The sequence below is a fragment of the Magallana gigas genome, chromosome 9, assembly GCF_963853765.1.
Source record: "Magallana gigas chromosome 9, xbMagGiga1.1, whole genome shotgun sequence".
Lineage (NCBI taxonomy): Eukaryota > Metazoa > Mollusca > Bivalvia > Ostreida > Ostreidae > Magallana > Magallana gigas.
The window spans coordinates 31,146,973-31,171,451 of NC_088861.1; the positions used below are offsets into that span (position 1 = coordinate 31,146,973).

General features: G+C 32.2%; 1 protein-coding gene across 1 annotated transcript in view; it reads right to left on the reverse strand.

The window, feature by feature from the left end:
• Positions 1 to 1,619: 1,619 nt before the first annotated feature.
• Positions 1,620 to 24,479, reverse strand: part of LOC105321879 (mycocerosic acid synthase-like polyketide synthase) — a 37,249-nt gene continuing 14,389 nt past the window's right edge. Inside the window, exons 3-8 of the mRNA XM_066070868.1 lie at positions 17,865 to 18,068; positions 17,570 to 17,751; positions 12,306 to 12,480; positions 5,109 to 11,597; positions 4,854 to 5,006; positions 1,620 to 4,522 (exon numbers count right to left, since the gene is read on the reverse strand). Of these exons, the coding sequence (XP_065926940.1) occupies positions 4,335 to 4,522; positions 4,854 to 5,006; positions 5,109 to 11,597; positions 12,306 to 12,480; positions 17,570 to 17,751; positions 17,865 to 18,068 (7,391 nt within the window). The 3' untranslated portion in view covers positions 1,620 to 4,334. The remainder of the gene's footprint in view (positions 4,523 to 4,853; positions 5,007 to 5,108; positions 11,598 to 12,305; positions 12,481 to 17,569; positions 17,752 to 17,864; positions 18,069 to 24,479) is intronic.

Genomic DNA, 24,479 nt, shown 5'->3' on the forward strand with positions numbered 1-24,479 from the left:
TTTGATTTTTGTTGTTATAAGATTTCTATTAAAAAACAGATAAATAACTTCGATGCACTTATTGAACTATTGTTTTAAACACACACATTATAGATCAAATAATTTTCCTCATCAAATAATAACTGAGCGTTCAATAAATTATCAATAATCGAGGAATTCGTTCGACGATGTAAACACGATCTAAAATGGGCCGTCTAAAATTATAAATTCTCAGGAAATCATTAAAAAGATCTCAATCATAGTTAAACCATTCGGAGTTATTTTTAAAGTATAAGTTCATACGCATTTGTAGCTAACGTACATTTATTAAATTAATCTGACAGAAATGTATGTCCCTGTTATCGGGCATCGAAGAAATTATATAAAACGCGCAAAACACACACAGCAATGTCTGTTTCTTATCAACGTGTGTATCTATTAAAATGCCGAATCATTCGCCTGTAAATTCAATTAAGTTTTTAACATTTTGTAGATGTTAAATGAAGTAAAGAAATATATTTATGAAGTAATCATGCATACATGTATGTGACATCAAATTCTCTCAGTAACTCAATACTTGCGTATGAATTGACAAACATGTAGCGCCGACAAGCAATGTTCTGCACCGTTTGGTTGAGATAATACATCAATAATTATTCTTAAAGGGTACCTACACATTTTTTTATTTCGTTATATTTACATTTTCCAGTTTATTTGCCTGTGATAACACTACGTATCGATTTTGTACTAATTTTGCTTATTTATATTTAAATATTTAGTCGCACGATGGCTTAAAATTATATTAATATAAGTAATAAGGAATTATTCTTTGAATATTATGAGGTGATAATTTTGGTCGGGGGGGGGGGGGGGTATCAAATCTATCATAAAGCCCTTCGGGCTTTATTGGATTTGATCACGCCCCGACCAAAATTATCACCTCATAAATATTATCAATCATAATTCCTTATAAAATACTCATCTGATCATTTAAAACACAGTCTAGAAAAAACCAGGATTGTAGGATTTATGGTTTGGTCGGATTTAATTAAAATGTCTAACCTCACTGAGAGTAACCTTAAATTTTACTAAAATACTACTCTAGACAAACTATTGGCTACTAAAGTATTAGAAGTCAGACTCATTTAGTAATACAGGATACTTTGTAAAAAGTTACGAGTATAATTATAGAAGGGCAGAATATGAAAAAAAGAAATACACTGGCTGGTGCCAAATGTTAAATCAAGAAGAACAATTATATTGTATAAAAGGTTCTTATCTAATTACTGGTATTACATTGAGTAGAACATTTGATGGAAAGAAATAGTGAGTCACAACAATTAACCCATATTAAGGCATTTTTAAGGGTACTTTAAGCTTGAAGTTTTCCAGAAAATTTGTTGAGAGAGATAGAGAGAGAGCACTTATTGAATATACCTTGTACATATATTTGTATCTTTTTATCAACTTGCAAAATGGGTCTTTGTTTCAAAGGGGGAGAGGGGTGTTTAATTTTTAATGTTTATAATTACTTTATAAAAATAGCAATGTGAATCTTGGGGAAGGGGTTCAGACCGCTACCGCTATCTACCCACACACACAGAGACACACAAATTTAAATATGCTATTGTATTTATTTATAAAAAAAAATGTGATTACATTAAATTATGAGCGAGTGATTACTACATATGTATAAATCTAATTGGCATCCTATAGATAAAATATAGATCTTCACTAAAATCATCTTTAATGATTTGTAAAATCCTCCTTTACTTGGAAAATAATTGTAAATCATTTTCTCTTTTAACACTTCAGTTTTACTTGATCCTGGGGGACACATTAGTTACGTAGCACATTCCACAACTGATAAGCGACCTTTTCAGATTTTACGGTCGTGTGTTTCCGTGAGAAGAAAGAACATGTCACATTTAATTGCTTAGATCTCATAACCAGTGCAGTTATCAAGGTGAAGATTTTTGAAGCGTTCTAAGACAGATCAATTCTATTGATTGCTGAAAAAAAAATTGACTGGAGGTAGTCTTTAAATGTTTTAACTTGTAAAACGAATAACATTGACATTGTAAATGCATTGTTACGATAATTTTCGTTTCAAATTCGCAAAATAACTCTGAAATTTATACTCAAATCTGATTGGCTACAGGATGCAGGATAGGATAGGATAGGATAGGATAGAACTTAACTTTTATATTTCTATCCTGTATCGTGCAACCTGCATTCTATCATATCCTATCCTTTCCTTGTCAACTTTCAGGATGGCAGCACTGCATAGTCGCGTTAAATATTGAGTATATATTAAGAATTATAAACAAGAAATATTGCAAACAAGTTAATCAAATATTTACGCAGATACACATTCCTCGTATGATTTGTTAACATTGCGTTTATTACTAATATTGTCTTTTAATATATCGAACGATCACAATTTATTTACAGCTGAATTAATAATCTCAAGCAGGGACAAAAATGAAGAATACATTTTAGAATCAGCATTTTTCAACCTCTTTCTAATTTCCTTCAATGAAATAGCACAACACTAATAATTACAGTTTTTATCGATGTACGTGTACATGTATTAGCTTTTTTTATTGGACTCTTAGTTTTTCTAGTATTTTGTAGTTTTTATGTTTTGTGTTTTTTTCTCATTTTTAGTGACCCAAGGTAAATACAGGTGTTCGAAAATGAAGGTTTATATCATAATCAGTTTGATTTTACATTGGGTTGCATGTTGACTGACGTTTTTCATACTTACTGCTAGACCATATTGTGTTTTTGCATTTGACTTTTGATTTTAAACACTGTGCGTTATCACCGCATGTCAATTGAATACATCATATGGTGATATAATATTGCCGTAAAGAAATCAGAAGTACAATATAACATCCAAATTATTATGTGCACATTACTGAGTTTAATGACACGACAAAGTTTGAATATAATTAAAGGGGAAAGAAACTAAAAATATGTTGTATAATAAATCAATTAATTATCATCTAGTATAATTGTAAATCGTATTTATTTTCATTAAAAACCCCGGAACAATGAATAAATTAAGAAAAATTGATCGCTTAATTTAAATTTCCCGCCGCCATGGGGGCTGCCATTGAACTTTAATCTTTGACGTCACACCATCTATTCCGGTTTGTCTTAACAACATAACATCATGATATTCGCTCTAAATGACAAGTTCTTGAAAATTTGAAACAATATTGCATGATTTGAGACCGTTCTTTTACCTTTGCAAACTACAAACTAACGTCAAATGGAGCATATTCGTTGAAATCTAAAAGCGGAGGTTAGTGTCGGAGAAATCTCCGCGTAAATGCGGAAATTGTCAACAGATGCCAAGTATCATAGAAAATGTCTGCCGTCGTTATTTCGACATGGTACTGTAATTCCGACTTTAAAGAATGAATTTTAAACATCCCGATTACAATTATAACATTTATTCAGTTAGCGAAGAACTTGACTTGGAATTAAAAAATTAATCGAGGTCGTTTTCAACTTTGAATGATAGCAGATTAACAGCTGTCATTTACTTATAAAAATGCATATATTTATGCATACAATGATACATGTATTTATTCTTCAGATTGACGTGTGAACTCAAACATTATCAATTTCGTTTAGTCGATTATTTGAGTAACAGAAAGGTACAGTGTATAAACCAGCGTTAATTATATTCAGTGCACTGTGTACATTCATTTGTATATGTAAACCAAACCGGAATTGATGGTGTGACGTCAAAATAATTAATTATTTTGGTTTTTAATACAAAAGAGTTCTACATCATGTCAGCCTCCAGTAAATACGATTTCTCTAACTTCAAACGTTCATTACAGCTTAATTACGTATTTTATTTTCAAAACAGCATGACCACATGTGATAATTTACACCACTTTATTAAAATAGATAAATTATGTTTTTGACTTTCCTTTCCCTTTAATATTTTGTAACCAGTAGCTTCTGACATGTCTCGCTTTTGTCTAAAATATGAAAGCATTTCGTGCATTATACAAATATATTAATGACAATATTAACTAACCGTATTGATATTGGAAAGGACTAAGCAAATAAAGTGTCGATTGTTATGGATTTCTTAAACTAAAAATAAACTATACTACTACTAATGTCACTTTCATTCTTAAACAATAATATGTGTGCCGTTTACATAAATGTATAAGTATATTCACGCGCATTGATTTAATTTATGATTTATATTACATTTGGTTTAAACTCCTTCATCTAATACATATCTTAATCATGATAGCAAATACATATCTATAGAATCAACATTTTCTTGAAGCTTGTTCTTTTCTTGACAAAATTTATGTGATTCATAAATAAGTATTCTCAACAAAAGGCTCGCCACTAGCACTATAGTTGGCATTTCGTCCGTTGTGCAAATGTCCCTTGACTGGCAACTGACTTCTGACGAAATCCAACCACATCTGGCACAGGTCCAACTCCGGAGTTTCAAACGTCACATGTTTTTCTTTGCATCGCAATTCTATTTTGTATTTATCTGATAATTTAGAATACAAAGGAAGATAAATGTTCGTTTTCTTCTATTCATAACTGTTTAATATGTTTCAACCTGAACATAAATGCAAAACCTAGCCTCTTTTACAAATCTGACGGAGATGTTGCCTATCGATTAAATTAAAGTAAGAAATACCATTACTTTTTACTTTTACAACTAATACTTTAATACTTTTAAAATCCATCTAATACGTGACTTTGAATTAAGGATTTTTCTTTTTATGAAAATAAGAAACTTTAACCTAATCACTTTATTTGCTGATTGATTAACAAAGAGTTTGCAAATGATAAAACACAAAATATTTCATATTTACCATTAGCGTTGCCGAAGCTGACGTTCTTTATATCGGAAAAATATGCTTTACTGTCCACTTCTTTCCCCCATGTTAAAGCTGGAGATTTTCCCTCCTCTATTGCCAGATTTACAACTTGTCTTTTTCCATTGTAATTTACCAGAAAAAACTTCCCTTGAAGAAGAAAAAAAAGAACTGAAATTCCTTAAAAAAAACCCAATCATTTGTCTCTTAGAGATTTGTATTAGAATGATAAAACGGGATGGTTTTGTTTACCTGCGGGTAATATCTTTTTTTCCAATTCATTCACCATTTTCTGTATTTTGGTCAGCGTAAAGGTGTTTTTGCAAACAATTGGAAAGTCGTCAATTAGGCTCACCAAAATATCAACAGCCGCAGAGACAACTTTGCAGTCAATGCGTTCAGGACAAAAGTGAAACTCCATTTCTAAAGAATTGTTTGTTTGATTGTGAAGGGCATAAAGCATGGTTTCAAATTGTTTGCTTCTTTCAATGTGAACAGATTCAAAGTTAATGTATTGGTGCTCATCACTCAACATATTAAACAAAAAAGAATGTTTTTCATGTATTTGACTGTCAAATTCGTTTAGTTCTTTTATAATCACAAAAGGCAAAAGACTGTGTAAAATGTCATTTTCAATGATTTTGTTGTTTCTAGTGAGGATGTCTTCCAGAGTTGCATTTTGGTCGTGGAAATCCGTTGATATGATTGGAACGAAGTTGGAACAAGGGTATATCTGCTCTTGAAGTTCTGGTATGTGGAAACGTAAATCAACTTCCATGATCAATGAAATTCTTTCCGCTTTTGTGAGTATATTTAAAAGAATCTGATAAAGACTTGCAACAGTGTTGCAGATTGTCCAGTTCTGCTTCAATGCAATTTTTTGTAGTTCAGTTATATCGATTGGAGGGATACGATGTTTCCTATACTCACTTGTATTTACCTGCGTGACGGAACCAAATCGATTTTGCAAGCTTGACGAAGTTTTGCAAAGACCAAGCCGATTTTTCCAGTATTCTTTACACTTGTCTACAACTCCCCGCAATTTCATTTCATACAAAGAGGCTATATCCATCTTTGGTTTGTCCAGCCATGCAGGAACAGGTTTAAGTGCGGTGACATATTCTGAAATAGTTTGTAAATCATGCAAAAGAATTCTGCCACAAAATACGTCAAAAAAGCTTCGACTGCATATAATATGAAAAACACCTTTATCGGCCTTTTCATCGTAGAAAACAGATAATACACTGTGGCTTAATTCCAATATTTGTATGTTCCGAGCTCTCTTAACTTTGGCATGCTCAAATATAAGAATGAAATCTTCAACATCAGTATATTCTGCAGACTCGTTTTCCCTGTTTATATATGTTGCACTGCGACGCAGGGTTGAATTAAGTCTAATCACAAATTGCATCATCTTTCTCCACATATCTGGCTGGTTCACACCCTGAGAAATTGAAAATGAAAATGCTATGAATTGACTTTGGTGTGCCATATACTCAAAATGCCTCTCAAGAAAAGACATTATTTCCAAGCTTTTTCGACTGTCATTTTGCACATTGTCGGAATTGCTCCCACATTGCTTTTCCATTATATATTTTCCCAAATCTTGTATTGTGAAATCGCCCGACAGTAACAACAATATTGGTACTCTAACCTTTGTCATTGCAAAAAATGTGTTCATGATTTCAATGGCATTTTGTGAGTCCACGCCAAACTCTGCTAATGCGTTTGTGTCTTTTAACTCCGAAGATTCCATCATGAGAATCTTTGCAGCGATGTTTTTTACAATAGTTGTCATATTTTCTACATCAGCAGTGTTATCCCCTACAACGAGCTCCTTTTCAGATGACAATTCTTCCTCTACTGGAACTAACCCAACGTATTTGGAATGCTGCCACTTTAAATTAGTTGAGGTCAAAAATCGTTTGATATCAAAATCTACAAATATTCCTTGTGTTTGGTTGGACAAAAGCATTTGTGTAAGACAAGTACAAATCTTTTCAGCAGACATGAGATGCATTCCTTTATGATGAAAAATGTCTTTCAGATCAGGATTGGATCCCATCCCTACGGCCAATGCACCCCAATTAATTGTCTGAGTAGGAAGACCTAATGACGCCCTGTAATGGGAAAAACTGTCTTCAAAGGCATTTGCTGCTGCATAGTTGGTTTGAGAGTAGTTTCCAAATGCAGAGGCAACACTTGAGTGCATCAAAAATATATCTAGATCCATATGTTTGGTAACCACATGAAGGTTCCAGGTACCTAGAATTTTTACATCTAGGGGCAAATTGAAGGCTTCTTGTGTCATTTTAGGAACAGTATTGTCATTTAAGACTGCTGCACCTTGAAAAACTCCACGTATTGGTACGTTTGGCATTTTCTGCTGCACTGAGCGAATAGCTTTCGTTAAATTGTCCAAATTTGTAATATCAGCTTCTGTGTGAATTATTTCAGTGCCATGCAAATTTGTTATGTTCAGAATGCGTTGTTCTGCTTCTTTTGATAGGGAGCGTCGTGAGAGAGATATGACAAGTTTTGCATTTCTCTTTGCAAGGTATTTTATGATTAACCAGCCCAAACCGGTAAGTCCCCCGACAACAACATATGCACTATCCTTTCTGATTAGAAATTCTTCTGGTGTCCGTATTTCTATTTGTTTTGTAAGTTCCAGTACATTTAGCGCACATCCTAGATCAGGCAAATTTTTTGCTTTTTTTGGTTTAAGTAAGGACATCAAGACGCGAAATGATCTTTGAATAATATAACAAAGATGTGATGGTTCATATAAATCATCCACATCGATGTAATGAAACTGAACAGAATCATACCCGTCATTTCCCGATAGTGCCTTAGAGTTCTTTAAAAATACACAGTTTCTGAGGGAAGGATATTGAAGACAAAGTTTTTCTTTATCGATGTATCCATCATGATTAAGAATTATCAAATCTGTCACTCTCGTATGTTGCAGACTTTTCCAGCTTAGCTGATCATATTCCATGAAACATTTTTTCTCCTTGAGTAATACATTGAGAAAATGGTGTAATGTTTCGTTTTTCTTGCTGAAAGCTATTAACACATTTGATTTTGTTGCAATATGATCAGCTATGGTTAAAGCTATAATGGCAGAATGCATATGCCCTATTTTGTATCCCTTAAATCTTGATTTTGGAATCACAAATTTTTTGTCTATTTTCAATTCTGATTTCAGTTCCAGATGACAACAAGCGATGACTTCAATATCAGTTTTATTGAGCTTTGCAACTCCATCGATTTCACAAATTCTTATTTCGTTTCCATATATGTTTTTTTCTGACAAACTAGGTGCCAAATAATTGTTTGAAGGAGAAAAGAACGTTTCTGTATTGCAAGGGAGTACCTGAATTGGTTTCACGCAAATTTTCGCCTGATAAAATTTGTCGATAGAAGGGATACCAATTACCATGTCGGCATTGTTCACATTTTCGCGAATGCTAAAGCATGTAGCCTGTGGTGGCATTTGCAAACTCCGTCTGTATAAACGAGTATGAAAGGATTCCGGCATTCGACGTATATTGTTGGAAAAAACAACATCATGTCGAATAGCCAATTCACGAGGACCATATACATTTGAAAGCCCGCTACATGTCGAAAGTTTTATGATATTCTGTAAAGCACATTGATTTAAACAATCAATGTCTAACAGTGTAAATACTAATTTTGTACCTTCATGTGTGACCGCTCGAACCATTCCCCATAATTCAGCTCCAATGACTTTTGTTTTTTTGGAAACACAAGGTTGAGTTTCATTGGTTACAACAACAATGTGCATGTTTGCTTCATAGAATACTTTCAATAGTTGGAGAAAAGCATTACTTTGATTTCTGACAGAGTCAATGAGTCGTTTTCCAGTTGTATTATCATCTATGCCCGGAATACCTGGAATGAAAATCAGAGTTGCATTCCGAATGCATGCTTGATTTTTTAAAACAGATATTTCTTTCTGGAAGTTTTCTGTAAGCAGTATGGAATACACTGTTACAGTGTTTTGTTTCTTGTTGAAAGCATTTTGCAAAAGCGAAATGAATTGATGATTCCATGAGATAAGTATGACGTTTTTGGAATCCGATTGTTCCGCTGGTTTAGCAATTTCAGTTTGAGTCCAATCTTCATAGTATGACAAAGAATGTATATTGTCAGGAGCATCAACCTTTTCTACCTGAAATCCCCTTATTTCAGCAGCAACACTCCCATTTTGTAGAAGTAGAAAAATACTAAACGACGCTTTTAATGGATTTTCATACTCCAGCTTGGTATAGCAGATCATATGCTGGGACAGTCTATGTCTTAATTGCAATTGCGACACTTTAGCAGGCAGAATTTTTGTTTTAGTTCCATCTACATTTTGAAGTCGTATTCCTATACAAGATTGGAACATTGTGTCTATCACGACTGGATGTATGCAAGTTCTTTGAAGTTCATTCATGACATCATCAGAAAGCAATACTTCGCATACAACTTCTTTGTCGCGGATTCCACATTTTTTTATTGTTCTATAAATTGGACCATGCTGAAACCCAACGGTTTGCAAAGCGGTGTATACAAACGAAGACTTTATTTCAGACCTCAGAATAGAAAGGAGCCTTTCAATTTCTATTTTAGGACTTTCCGGCAATTTTTCAAAAGTTATTTTGCCTGATGAAATTGATGAAGTGTGTTCATGTGCAAATGTTTCATACGTATACATTGTTTCACTTTCACGTCGTGCTTTTACTAGAAGTTTTTGTTCGTGGTCTTTTACTAAGAAAGCTTTATGTATTGACCAAGAAATACTGAAGTCTGAACATCCACTTTTTGGGGTTAAAATATTTCCAATTTCCATACCTATTTCACCGTAGATTGCTCCCGGCATTACAACACGTTCATCAACAAGGTGCTCATATACAAAGGGTGTGTTTTCTTTGCTAATGAAAATTTCAAATTCGTTGGAACTTCCAGATATAGGTGATATAAGCATATTGTTACTCAAATGATGTTCTCCTCTGAGGTTTTTTCTCATTTGTTCAGGCATAAAAAGATGTTTGCGTTTATTGAATTGATACAGAGGAAATTGAAGAATATTTTCTGTAATGGGGCAAACATTTTCCCATAAAACAGGAATGCCTTTTCCAAAAATGTCGATAAATGTTTTCCGAAACGTTTCTATTTCGGAATTTCTTTTCATTGAAGGCAAAGCATCTTCAGATGAATCTGGAAATATGTTATGCAAGTGGGCTTTTAAAACTGGATTTGGTCCGATTTCAAGAAACACAACATTGGAATGTATTTTCTTGGCTTCCTTAATTGCATTTTGAAATTGAACTGGCTGAAAGACATTGGCTGCCCAGTAGGACGCAGATCCAAAGCTTTCATCAGCATATTGTCCCGAAACTGTAGATATAACATTGGTTTTTGGTGGATAAGTCCATGAAAGTCCTTTTACATTTTCCTCAAGTTTTACACTTGCATGCTCAGTTAAATGGCTATGATATGCACATTGAACGTTCAAAGGAATAACTTTGACCTGATAACCAATAAGTGTGGTCTTCAGTTCTTCGATAGCACTCGCATCACCAGATACTGCACACGATAATGGGCTATGGTATACAGCCACGTTTGCTTTTCCTGTCAGAAGCTGACTGCATTTTTCTTCAATAACTTCTACCTTACAGTTCTGAATGACAATCATCTTCCCGTTTTTTTCCTCTGCTAGGTTTATTGAACGGAAATATATAACTTTAACTGCATCTCTCAGAGAAAGCGTCTTACTTGCATAAGCTGCTGCAACCTCTCCTACAGACTGACCCACAATACATACAGGAACAATTCCAAGATTTCCCCACATAGCTGTCAGACCTACTTGGCAAGCAAAAATTGCAAGATGATTTTTTAGTGGGTCAGTAAGATCCTCTTCATTTTCAAAAATGGCTTGAAGAGAAAGGTCTCTAAATGTCGATAGATGATCGTCTATTTCTTTTATGGTGTTTTTGAATATTTCGTCCTGCTTAATGAGCTCTTTGCACATGCCTTTCCAGGTTGTACCAACACCACAATATACAAAAACTATTTTTGGTTTTTGTTTTCCAACACATTTGACGGGCATTTCCTCTTTTGAAAAAAGCACGTTTTCATTAACAAGTTCTTGAATATTCTCAACAACAAATACTTTACGATATTTGTAATGACTTCTGAAATGAAGAGTTGTACTAGACAGATCTTCCAGTTTTAGAGCAGTGTGGTTTCCAATGATTTTCCCTAAATTGCGAGCAATGTTGAATAGGACAACCATATCTTCAGCCGATAAAACAACATAATGTTTTGATCTCAAGCATGTTTGAATTTTGTGGCAATGTTTTTGTTGTTTGTCATTGTAATCAGTAACAATCGCATGGGCGTTTGTTCCACCAAACCCAAAACAGTTAATAGCAGCTATTCTATTTCCGTTTTTATTTTTTTCCCATCCTTGTACTTCCTGACATACTTTAAACATGTACTTGCTAAAGGGAATCTTTGGATTGAGAGGTTCTGCATGCAAAGAAGGCACATACAACCCATTTTTCATCATCAAAAGAACTTTAATCAATGCAGCCACACCGGCACCTGACTCAAGATGTCCAATGTTTGCTTTCACGGAACCGATATAAATTTCATGTAAAGAGTGATTTGAAAAGAAAGATCCCAATGCATCCACCTCTGTGAAATCACCAACAGACGTCCCAGTTCCTATTTAAATGAAACATATATATATATATATATATATATATATATATATATATATATATATATATATATATATATATATATATATATATATATATATATATATAACACTGACACGGTGAATAAGAAAAAGACGTTTTACTTTTTGATTATGACAACGAAAATAAAAAGAAACAAACGAAGTTTCGTAATACGGGAGTTTCACGCACTATACATCTTCATTTATCAATAGTTAAGACTCATCCAGAATTACACGTGTAATCAGATGGAGTTGTTTTAAACAATGATTTAGGTGTCACCTGTTTGCGATTACTGTCGAAATATAGTAACAGTGGGATTGACGCACAAAGAAAAAAAATGGAATTCGATGTATGTAGTAGGGAAAGTGCAAAAAGTATTATTAGTTCTTGAAAAGATCATGTTTCAGCGAGGGTCGTTTGCTTATGGTATATGCCACACCATAGTATTGCGTTCCATGCGTTTGCGTGGCAATGAAGCGGGAGATGAACAAAATATTTAAGCAGTAGCTCAATGATTAATTCTAATTTTTTCTCCTAAAAATTAGATTTATTTACTTTTAAACACCATGCTTTTTTAAAAGTTCATCTGTATATAATATATATAAAATGTGTGAAATCGTGGTAATCATGTCAAATCATGAGTGTGTGCGTCACCATGTCTCTTTTTTTGTAGAAAATCGAAAGTACTTGCCATGTGCTTCTATGTACTGTACAGAATGTGGTGAAATTCCACTTCGTATGTACACAGATTCCATTAATTTTTGCTGCTGTTCACCAGAAGGAGAAGTGATAGGAGAACTTGTATGACCATCCTGATTAAGGCCCGTGAAAAGAATGCCCCATATTTTATTCCTGTCACAAAGAGCCTGGAATGATAAATACATGTAACAATCATTATTTAATCTGTATATCAACCCAATGAGTACCTCAAAACAAACGGATCATGGGCCACATTGCTCATCTAAATGTCAATCATCTGTTACCAGAGCAGTAAGAGTGAATTCAAAATGAATTCATAGTTGCACATACTATACTTTTTAAAAGACAAGTTTGTGTCACTCTTTGGGAAATCATTAACAATTACAGAGTGTATTCTATTAGAAATTATCTGAAAAACTAATGGGATGTAAGGTCGTTTCAGAATAGACGATGTCGTAGTTTCTCCTTTATTCTGATCTATAGAAAAAATGATCTACACCTGAGTCTGTTTTTAAAACAAAATTCGATTCAAAGGGTAACATATTTGCCATAGAGCAGAAGCTAAATTAAATGTACTATAACTGTGGCGTTCGACAACAGTTTTCAATATTCTATGACAAATCAAAAATAAACCGATCTCCACATATTTACACAAATCCTCCGAGGGCTCTCTGTACTTATTGCAAACAATAGTCTAAATTTACCGATGCAATAGGGGTACAAAATCAAACAGGATAAATCAAACCAGAAGATCTCCTCCAATTTTACAGTAAACAAATTGAAATTGTTTCAATAGTTTTCGAGAAAACACGTTTACAAAATCTGTTGGAAAAAATGAATAAGAATTTGAACGAAGTTCTTTAAAAACAACGATTGGATCTTCTGTTACTGTCGAAACGTTAAGTAGGAATGACAAATTTAAACTGAATTTCTAGAAATTAAAAAGAGATATTTTCACAAAAATCCAAATAATTTTCATTTCGACTCAAAATCCAGGAAAATGAAAATGAGTCCCAACCACTCAAAGCCGGAAGTAAATCAATATTTTCGAGAATTTGAATTTGTTGTATAAAGATAACACGTATACTTGTGTTGTAGAACATTTTTTGTTAAATGCATAATTATTTGAAATTCGTTGCAGAAATATAAACGTTGAAAAATTGATTTTTCCGGAAATGTTGATTCCGCATTCAGGGTTTTTAAATAATATTAAGTTCAAAAATGATCTCGCACCTAAAAAATAAATGAACTTTTTGCTAATGCGAACTTAAACACATATTTTGTTTGGTTGATTTTTTTAATTCGTATCAAGAGGTATTTTATTTTTAAAATATTCTTATTCTGGCTACTCTTGTTATTGGTTCAAAAACTCTGCTTTTAACAGGAACTTCTACCTTTACTTTCGACATTAACGGAAGAACCACTCGTTGCAATGTGCTTTAGTTATTTTTTGCACATTTTTTGTAGGAGATTTCTCGGTGATGGCTTTGTTGTTTTTCATGAAATTTTCTTGAAACGTTCAGGTCCGTTAAACATTTTTATCAACTTTAAAAATGGACCCAAAAGTTGAGATTTAAAGAACTTTTTTTTTTTTTAATTTTTTCTGGTTTTCTTTGTGCGTCTCTTTTTTTCTCGAAAACATTTTGTAAATAAAGGTGAAGCAAATAAGGTTTCAATTACAAGAACATTGCTGTCACAAAAAAAGGATGGGTTCTTAAATTTACTAAAATATTCTCGAATATAAGAACAACAATTATTACATAACAGTAATGTACCTAAATAATATACAGGCAAAACTTGTTTATAGCGAATTTCAGGACACCACAGAAAAAGTTCATCATAGCCGTAATTCGTGTAAAGCGAATTAGCTATAAAAGGATACGCCAGCGGATAGTTCTTCAAACTATCATACGTTAACAGAAACCATCGTCAATAAAAAGAGATATTCAATACATTACTTTGATTTATTTATGTGATTGTTTAATTTAAGGTAGAATGTCCCTTTGATAAGAGAGATAACTTATGTAGAAAATATTCTAACATTGTTTCTAATAACTCACAATAATTAAGTCATGTAGCAACAAGGGAGGCAATATTGGGCCCAATTTTATGCTAGAAAGCGAAATTTACTTAGATTCAAATATTAAAAGATGAAATTCGTGCGGGACGAACTGGACCCCAAATAAAGGGGGGGGGGGCAATAAAAGTTAGAAAAGTTCATCAAATCATATTGATCAAATTTTAATTAGGTAAAATCTATACCCCTTCCCCTTCTTCCATTTCCCAATGCATTGGGGTTTTTTTTCAATAAGAATTTAATTGTATTTACAGTACAAAACATGAATAATACGTGTTTGATGTTTTAGGTCTAGGAATCTTTAGATTGAAATGATCTATTTCTCTCCTATTAGCTCGTTCACAGAGGTAAATGAATTATAATTGGGAGAAAACATACTAAGACAATTGTAAACTCTCCACTTAGTCATCAACAGTTGAAACTTAAAGTATTTCAAATGTTTAAAATTGAATCAGGTTTTTCCATACTGAATGATCAGTTACGGAAAAAAATGAACAATATTTCATTCTATTCATGGTAATATATCCCTATTTTGAAATTAAACCAATTACTGGAATGTATTCATTTGATCCACTTTTTGTATTATAACAAAACGCCATGGTTTACATTTAAACATTCTAGAACATATGGATCCATTTACAATTATCAATTATCTTATCTAAATTTAAAAACAGTTTTTAAAAAATTAGAGACTTTGGTGCTCAATTATGTACCGTGTGTAAAACCTGTATGTAAAACCTTTAATCGTTCATTATATAGAAAGATAACTCTTGCTGATTGAAGCAGTTTTTGTTACAAACTTATACAACAAAATTGTATTCTGAACTAAAAACCAGCTCTCATAATGTTTAGTAAGATGATTAGACATTTTCTTCTTATCATGATTACCCAAGCAATATTTGAGAAATATAGCAGCGCTTCAATACTTTAACTTAATTTGTTTCAAGTGAAACTCTTGGTATTGACTTTGATGAAAATCCAGACGATATATATATATATATATATATATATATATATATATATATATATATATATATATATATATATATATATATATATATATATATATATGTGTGTGTGTGTGTGTGTGTGTGTGTGTGTGTGTGTGTGTGTGTGTGTGTGTGTGTGTGTGTGTGGTAAAATTAATAGCAGAGGAATATTACACCTTAACGATATTGTTTAATTTATTGTTTTAAATATTAAATATTTAATTGGTTTTTTTTATAAGGTTTCACTATCAACTGCAGTTTTGTAAAATTTGCAGGAGTTTTTTTCTCCATTCGTCGACGGTGTTAGGATCGACGACCGCACTCTCACTGGTTATATCTAGGCACACGATCTCGTGTCGAGTTTAAAAGCGATCCAGCTACCTTGTGTTTGTTTTAAAACTGTTTTCTCCTAATTTTTTAGCAACATCCTCAGATATCTCTTGAACGGTAAACAATACCTGAACACTTGTTGAACAAAACATCGTTCTTTTTTCGAGACATTTAATTTGATATCAAGTAAAAGGGGCTGACCCCTCAAATTAGGGTCCAAGAAGACTGCTTATTGATAGCGAATATTTGAGCATGTCTCGTAATATATGCCGTTATCAAAGCCCCCCCCCCCCCTCCACACACACACACAAATCATCTTAAGGTAGCTAAACACAGTTTTCTCTTGGGGAAAGCATGATGGGTAGGGTTAGATATAGGGATTCAAAATTGATTATTTCGAAAAAAAATTATTCAGCGTTATTGGTTAAGAAACTAGTTTTAAGATTAAAGTTTAAGGAACTCGTGCCAAAAAAAATAGATATTAGTTAAGTCGTTCTTGAACATACATGTATTGGGTAAAGTCATTCTTGATTCTATATATCGTTAGGGACTGGCCTCTCAAATTGGGGACCATGAGGGCTTTAAAATGATTTCATAATATTTTTTTCCTAAACTATGATTTGTGATTAAGTATAGATGCAAAAATGTTTATTATACTGCTGCTTATCTATACATTACAATACTGAAATCAAATGTTATATTTTCAGGGGTTTCGAAGGGGCCAAAAGTTTGATCAATAATATCTAGAAAAGAAAGATATTTTGAAAAGCACTGTACAGCAAAAGTTTCTCAGTTCCTAACAATCTTTAACCAATAACCTTTTTGTTGATGGCCCAGGTACAGAGCTAATAAGAGTCGGCCCCTAAGTTGTTCAGATATTTCTAAAACCATCAACAATTCTTGAACACTTGTTGAGCAAAAAAAGTTTACATTTACAATGCTCTTTTTTGACGTCAAAATAAAGGGGCTGGCCCTTTAATTTAGGGGCCAGGGCTGCGTTTTACAAAAGAACTTACGACTTACGACCAAATGACTGAATGCTAATTAATCCCTAAACTAATCAATGTTTTATTCTAATGGCCGTAGAATATAATTATGAAAAATAAAATAGTTGTAAATAAATGGTTTTATATAATTTTTTTAATGAAAGACCATTCTATGAGACTGACATTTTTTACGACTTTGTCGTAAGTTAATTTGTAAAACGCAGCCCAGGAGAGCTATAAAGTCTTTGATGATAACTCTTCTCTGAGCAATAATTTGTTATCAATCATAGAGACAAAAAAAGAACTGTACGGCTAAATTTAAAACTGAAATACGTTTAAAAATTGAACGATGCATTACAGATATATTTCGGTTTAAAATTTGACTTTTTTCAATTTTTTTTTCATTCCGCGCTATTGATTAAGAACTTAGTTTAAAGTTCAAAGTTAAACTAATTTGGACCAAAAGAATTCGATACTTGTTAAGTCACTCACGAACATATTCGGAATTTGTTTTGTTAAGTTGTTTTTGAAATATTAAAGATAATTGTAAATTATTACTTAAAATCTTTCGTATTTTGTTAAATCGTACTTAAAATTATTCGTTTATTTTTGTCTTTATGTTGTTCTTACTTTTGTTATTGGATGAAGAACTCTGATTCTAACATGGAATTCTAACTTTACTTTCGAAATTAACGGAAGACCCAATCGTTGTTTTGGGTTTAAGTTACTTTCTAGCTATTGTTATTATTAAACATGCTTTAGTTGAACGAGAAGACGGAGAGGGAAAATACTTATGACGGACGGACATACAAACAACGTATGATCAGAAAAGCTCACTTTAATCTTCGGTACTGGTGAAATAAAAACTAGTTACATCAGTGAGCCGTTTCATTATGACAATACCACAGCCCTCTCCTCGAGCGTATCCATCAGCATTCTGTGAGAAGGTGTGACACTTTCCAGTGGGCGATGCCATTCTGGCTGATGATAAATTGACAAAAACGTCCGGATCAAGGATAAAGCTGACACCACCTGCGATAGCCATTGATATTTCTCCTGAATGAAAAAAAGAAAAGGGTTTTTTACTTTATTGTCATGTTTTTTCTCCACTTATATTGAAATTTATTGACATTTCCACTTGTCTAATTTTACAACTTTTAAATATCTACCATTTTTGAGCGCTTGGGCAGCCATGTGAAAAGCTACCATAGACGATGAGCATGCAGTGTTAAGTGTAATTGCAGGACCCAGCAGATTGTAAAAATAAGCGATTCTTGCTGAGAGTATACTTGAGTCAGTGCCCGTCACTGTAGTGTTTGTAGATTCACCTCTGGCTGACCGTAAAAGAGAGTTCCAGTCATGATTCATGGCACCTAAAATACGAGAAATTAAACGGACATAAAAATCCGCAACATAAATACAACCGGTCCATGAACCGTTAGCCAATATGCCTCATTGATTACAGTACCCTCAACGTTACTTTCTTCAATCATATCATATCGTATCGTAAATCAATCCTATCGTATCGGGCGTATATACGTATCCATCGTTGGTTAATCTTACCCCGTCGTGCATTAATCCTATCAGGTTTAATGTTTAATTTAAAAAGTTTATCTGTTTATCGTTTCGCGCTTATTCATATTAACAAGGAATTATGTTGCAAAGTTTAAATTCTCTCAGTGCACCGAACTGTATACAAAACATTATCAAACAAGTAATGTAAAATCCTGTCTAGCATTTTATCATGTACTAAATTCTTAATCCTTTAGATCAAAATTAACAATACCACATGTAAATTATACCTGTAAGCAGTGGAAATGAAAATTTAATGTAAACTTTCGAAGTTCTTAGAACAAGGTGACATATTTACCTGTATATCGAATATATCAAATCGTACACGGAATATATATCGGTGTAACCAATATAACTTGTACAGTGGTAGCAACGTTATCGTTGACAAACGACACGAACGATTCTGATACACGAACGATCACGAACGACCACGCACGATACACGGACGATCACTAACTTACTGAATTTTCACGATACACGAACAAAAACGATAAAACACGCAACAGAACGATTCTACACAAAATCAAAATTAAAACTTAAAATTAGAATTAAGGTGGAATATCCCTCTGATAAGAGAGATAACTTCTGTAGAAAATAATCTATAAGTTTGTTTTTGTTAACTCACAATTATTAAGGCATGTAGCAATAAGGGAAGCAGTGCTTGGGCCCCAAAGTATGTTGGAAGGCGACATTAATATTCAACAATTAAAAAAAAAGGAAATTTGAACCAAACGAACCAAACCCAAACTTTTGGCAAGTGTAAAAAAGTAAAGAAAACTTTCACAAAAAAAATGTTAGAAGCGAATTATATTTATCAAAATTTCAATGAGGCAGTGTCTACATGTATACATCTTCCCCTCCCCCATTGGATTAATTTTTTTTAGAAATATTACTAAATTCTATGTCCTAGTTCAGTACATGAACAGTACGTGTTTGATGTTTTAGGCCAGAGAATTTTGGATGGAATTTTGCTCTCTCTCCCCATTTATAGCTCGTTCACAAAGGTTAATGAATTATAATTTAGAAAAACTTGACCAAGACAATTGCAAAATCTTGACTTAATTATCACCGTTTGAAACATAACATTTCAAGTGTTTAAAATTTAATATGGGTTTTCTTATCTGAGAGAGCAGATATGGGACAACAAAATAATAATATTACATTATATCCAAGGCAGTATATCCCTATATTGAGATCATACCAATTACTGGAAGATAATTCATTTAATCCCCTTTTAGTGTTATAACAAAATGCTTACACGACTGGTTTACATTTTTAGCATTTCTAAAACATATGGATTCACATGAACTATTACCTTATTTAAATTTAATAACAGAAAACATTTCTGATTAATTAGAAACTGTGGCAATTTTTCAAGTACTGTATGTGAAATATGTATGTAAAACCTTCAATAGTCTATGATAAAGAAAGATAACTCTTGCTAATTGAAGTAATCTTTGTTACAAAACTATGCAACAAAGTGCTATTCTGAACTATATTATATTATTATGTTTTCTAATATAAATTGGCAATATATATAAGTATATATTGTTTTCATTTACATTTAATACTTTTAATTTTACGCTGCGATGGTAAAAGAACTGCGAACGCTAACGCCCGTTTCCCGCCTACATTTTACATCCAAATATTTCGGAATTCAAAAACCAAGTTTTCTACTAAAAAGTATAATCAAATCCTAATCAGTTTATATCAAAATAAAATGTGTAATCAAATTATTTATTTTTAAACAAAGGTTTTGCTAACGCGGAGTCTAAAAATTTTTCATTGAAATCGGTCTCTATGAGTGAGGAAAATTGTATTTAGCGGCCAATATGTGCATAAAAACTTAGTAATAACATATTAACGATATATATTAAAGTAGAATTGCATTTTAATTCATATCAGTTAATTAGTTATCGAAAATTTACAGAACAAAATTCGTTTTTTGGAATGTATTTTGGTCTGTAGACATGTCCCCCCCCCCCCCCCCCCCCCCCCGTGAAACAACAAACCCTTTGGTTAAAATATGCTAAATAACAATAATTAAAACCCCTCAAAAGGAATTTTTGTTTCACGGGGGGGAAAGATGTTATAAAAAACATTTCCGTTTTCCGGTTTTTTCTATTATGAAATGAGCTATTTTCACCCAAAATACAAAGTTATCTCTCTTTGTTTGACCAAATCATTTATATTTAATGAAAATATACATAATTGTTTACATTATTATAAAAATTAACTTTAATTAGACAACTTTCCAAAAATTAATTTTAGTTAGGCGGCTAGACAATGCTATCGTTCGCAGTCCTTTTGCTTTTTCTATTCACTATGTCTAGATTTCCTCATAACATGATTAGACACATTATCAATTTTTGAAAAAACTAGCAGCGCTTCATCAGTTCAACTTTGTTTCATCAAAATCTATTGATATTGACTTTCATGATTATCAATATGAATTTTTTTTTAAAAAGATATGGTAAAATTAATAGCAGAGGGATATTACACCTTAAGGAAACGTATTAAGGAAACGTTGCTTTAATTTGTAGTGCTTTATGTTTGTGTTTTATTGAAAAGCGGATTGTACCTCAGTCATGCACTGTTTTATATTTTACGAACAAACAATTTTACACATTCATACACAAATATATAGGATTCCATACAAATTATTTTTGTCTGCATAACAAATGCTAACTTCTATCATAAGTTAACGAAAATTAAGTGTACAAGAAATGAAGATAATGCATAAACTTTGCTTTAGGAATGCATTTCTAATGATCAAATGAAATTTGGGTGCCAGTTTTGTCTACATAGGTTCATTATACCCGTAAAAAATATTTTTTAAAGCTGGTTTGTCTATCTTATTATTCATTTTAAACATAAATAAACAGTTCCTAACGATTAACACATTCATTTTAGGTCTAAAACTGAAATTTTCACTTTAACATTCAAAATGTAAACAAACGCTTTGTTTACATAGCGAAGAATTGTAAGCTCTGTAACTCGCTTATGACTCATCAAATGACACTCAAATTTTGGTTGCCTATTAAAAATGCCTTACTGAAGCATTGTAAACACTAAAATCGGAAAAATAATTTTTGCCCAAAATCATGACCATGTCCCTTTTAATACAAGTTGACTGTTCCTGTAATCAAATCCCCTTACGTACGATTTAATATGCGGAATACAGGTAAATTTGTTACCTTGTTCCATAGAATTTCGATTTTTCACATCCAATATTTTCATAATTTACAGAACATAATTGATTTATTTCTATATATTCTAAATTTTAAAGGGTCTAAATAAATATTTCACATAAATGTTTATACAAAGTACTAGATAGGAATGAGTATCTGTAAATGTTGCAATTTTTTCAAAACTTCAAATGTTAAAATAACCTTTATTTACAATTTGTTCAATGCATGTGTGAATGATTTTATGTTATTAATTCCGGATGGGCAATTTTTCTATTTTTGAGTCCGGTAAAACTTAGAGTATTATGTAACTTCCGCTCAGCATCTCTGTGCACATGGTTTTTGACGAGAACGATGAACGAATTGTAACGTTTAGTGACTTGGTCAGGAGAACACGGTATTTTACAATTATATGCATATGTACTTATGCCTACTTTAACGTTAACGTCCTTGATCTTGTTTATATACATATATTTAATGTAAACATAACGATTACTCTGTATTTAGAGCATTTATGTACAAGTATTGCTAGGGTGGATTTATACATGGCGCCATTTGACCCATGCGTAGTGATACGTTACTTTGATAATGATGGGCCCCATAGTATTTTGTATCAATATTTCAATACTGTATTTGATCAAATAGTTTTCGTTTTCTTCCTAAATTGCTACTGGTGGAATTATTTGTTGCACCCTTGGAATTTTGTGTCATTAGTAACTAAGAGTTATTCCCCTTTGTACAGTTGTAAGCGCCAGGTTTGTTTACATGTTTCGGTGAAATAAGATCTACATAACATCTTCTATGCTACCAGAAATGATTTTGATTTATTTAGTGAATGAAATTAAAATATGGTTGTTGTGTATTTACAAATAAATGTTGTACAGTTCTTACGTTGAAGAACCAACAGTAATAAAACTCTTCACCAGTATCAAAGACTTGAATCATTTAAATGGCCAAGCCAGCTACAGTATCGTATTCTTATTTGTAAGAAAATACGTTGGGAATAATCGTTTAGTTTAAAACGGGGAATGGGAAAGCTTGACCGCTTTCATTCAACGTGTCACTCTTGCTAATAAGAATAAAATTATTTGTCAAGACTCAATGGATGCTTGATATACTGATTATAAAATTATGCAAAACTAATTTGACCGAATGAGCTATGGAAATACTTACTAAATGTATTTAACGACGAAAGAAAGAATGAATGTTAAAAATAATTAATAAACTGTCAATGTTCTTCTATAAAAAAGTTTTAAATTCACATTGTTTTACGAAAACTACTTGTTGTTTACAGATTAAATCCTGGCATTCCGTAAAAAAGTTAGAAAACGAAAAACCCGCACGATCACGCACGGTGAAAAACTCAAATCAATTTTCCTGATACACACACGATCCCGCACGTTACACGAACGATCACCCACGTTACACGAACTATTTAACACGATTGCTTGTCAACAATAACGTTGTTACCACTGTATCAGAAATATCTAATAATTTACATTTGTAGATATATTTCCAATCAACAGAATCAATTTAATATTCCTTTTGTAAAACAGTCTAATAACAAGGTTTAGTAAACTTCTTATTTACTAAATTCTCATAGAAGAATCTACATCTTTGCCCTAATACATTCTCATAACCTGAATAAAAATTGAAATAATTATTGTTTTGCATATTAGTAAACTTACAATTTGAAAAATCAAATTTTCTACATAGTGGCTTGAAAACAGAGGAAAGAATCTTAAATTCACATATCCAGTTTAATTTATTATATATACAGTCTGTGAAGTCTGAAAGCGACTTGAGATTTCCTTCATCATTTAACAAGTCGTTTACATATAGAATTCCACATGTAATCGAATTTTTAAAAAATAAGGAATTTCCATTATACAAAAAATTGCAGTTGTTCCATATTGGTTGTTGTACAATTTTAATTGATGAAACATTTTCTAAGTTTTTAGGCTTACATTCATTGAATGAACATAACACTTGTTGATAAAACATTGGTAATTTTCCCAATTTTTGCATATTTTCTATCTTTTTTTCTGAAAATTGTAAAGCGTAATTCACATCTATGTTTATTTGTTTACAGTAAGAATCAAAACTTTTGTACAGAATGTTTTTGTTTTTTATAAGTCGAGGAACCCATGAGGCTTTTAATGCCTTTATTTTGCATTCAATATCAACAACTGCCAGCCCACCTTTTAAAACATTACCTATTAAGGTATTACGTTTAATTCTTTCGGTTTTATCCCAAATAAAGTTATAGATTAAGCGTTGAATTGTTTGTATAAAGTCATTTTCAGGAGAATAAACTATTGAAGCAACGTATGTGAGTTTAGATAAAGCAAGTGTGTTAACTATGCATGATTTACCAAATAAAGTTAATTTTCTTCTTTTCCAAGATTCAAAAAGCTTTTCAACATTCCAACTCAGTATACAGTAACTCACAAACAAAACAATCAAATCTTGATAAAAATATAAAGTATAATAAAAGGTGGAAAAATATCTATACAATTAAAGCAGTTTTGTCACAATTAACAAGTGTACGCGCGATTAGTCACAACCCACTTTAAAAAAACCATTTTAAACGTTAATTGACTTAAAAACAATGAGACAAAATGCGGATTTCTTTTTCGGCATACGTTGAGCATAAATAATGAAAACAAGCTTTTAGTACATCAACAGCAGCATAACGTTGCGTATTTGGAGAAAAGTTTAATCTATTCACCTATATCATACTAAAAATGGTATTATATGAGGTTTAGAGCATATTGTACAATGCCCCCCCCCCCCCCCCATTATACCAGAAAAGTACCAGCAAATTGCAGAATCGTTCCGAAACGATTTTAGAGAAAATGTATGAGGTTGCATTGAAAATAACAGTCAAAACAATCAAAACAAACCTTTTTCAGAGTGTAAATACCGTTCATCTAAAATTTAATCTAAATAATGGAAGAATTTAAATTAAATTTTTCACAAAAACTGACTCTTACTATGCCTTGCAACATATTTTGATATTCA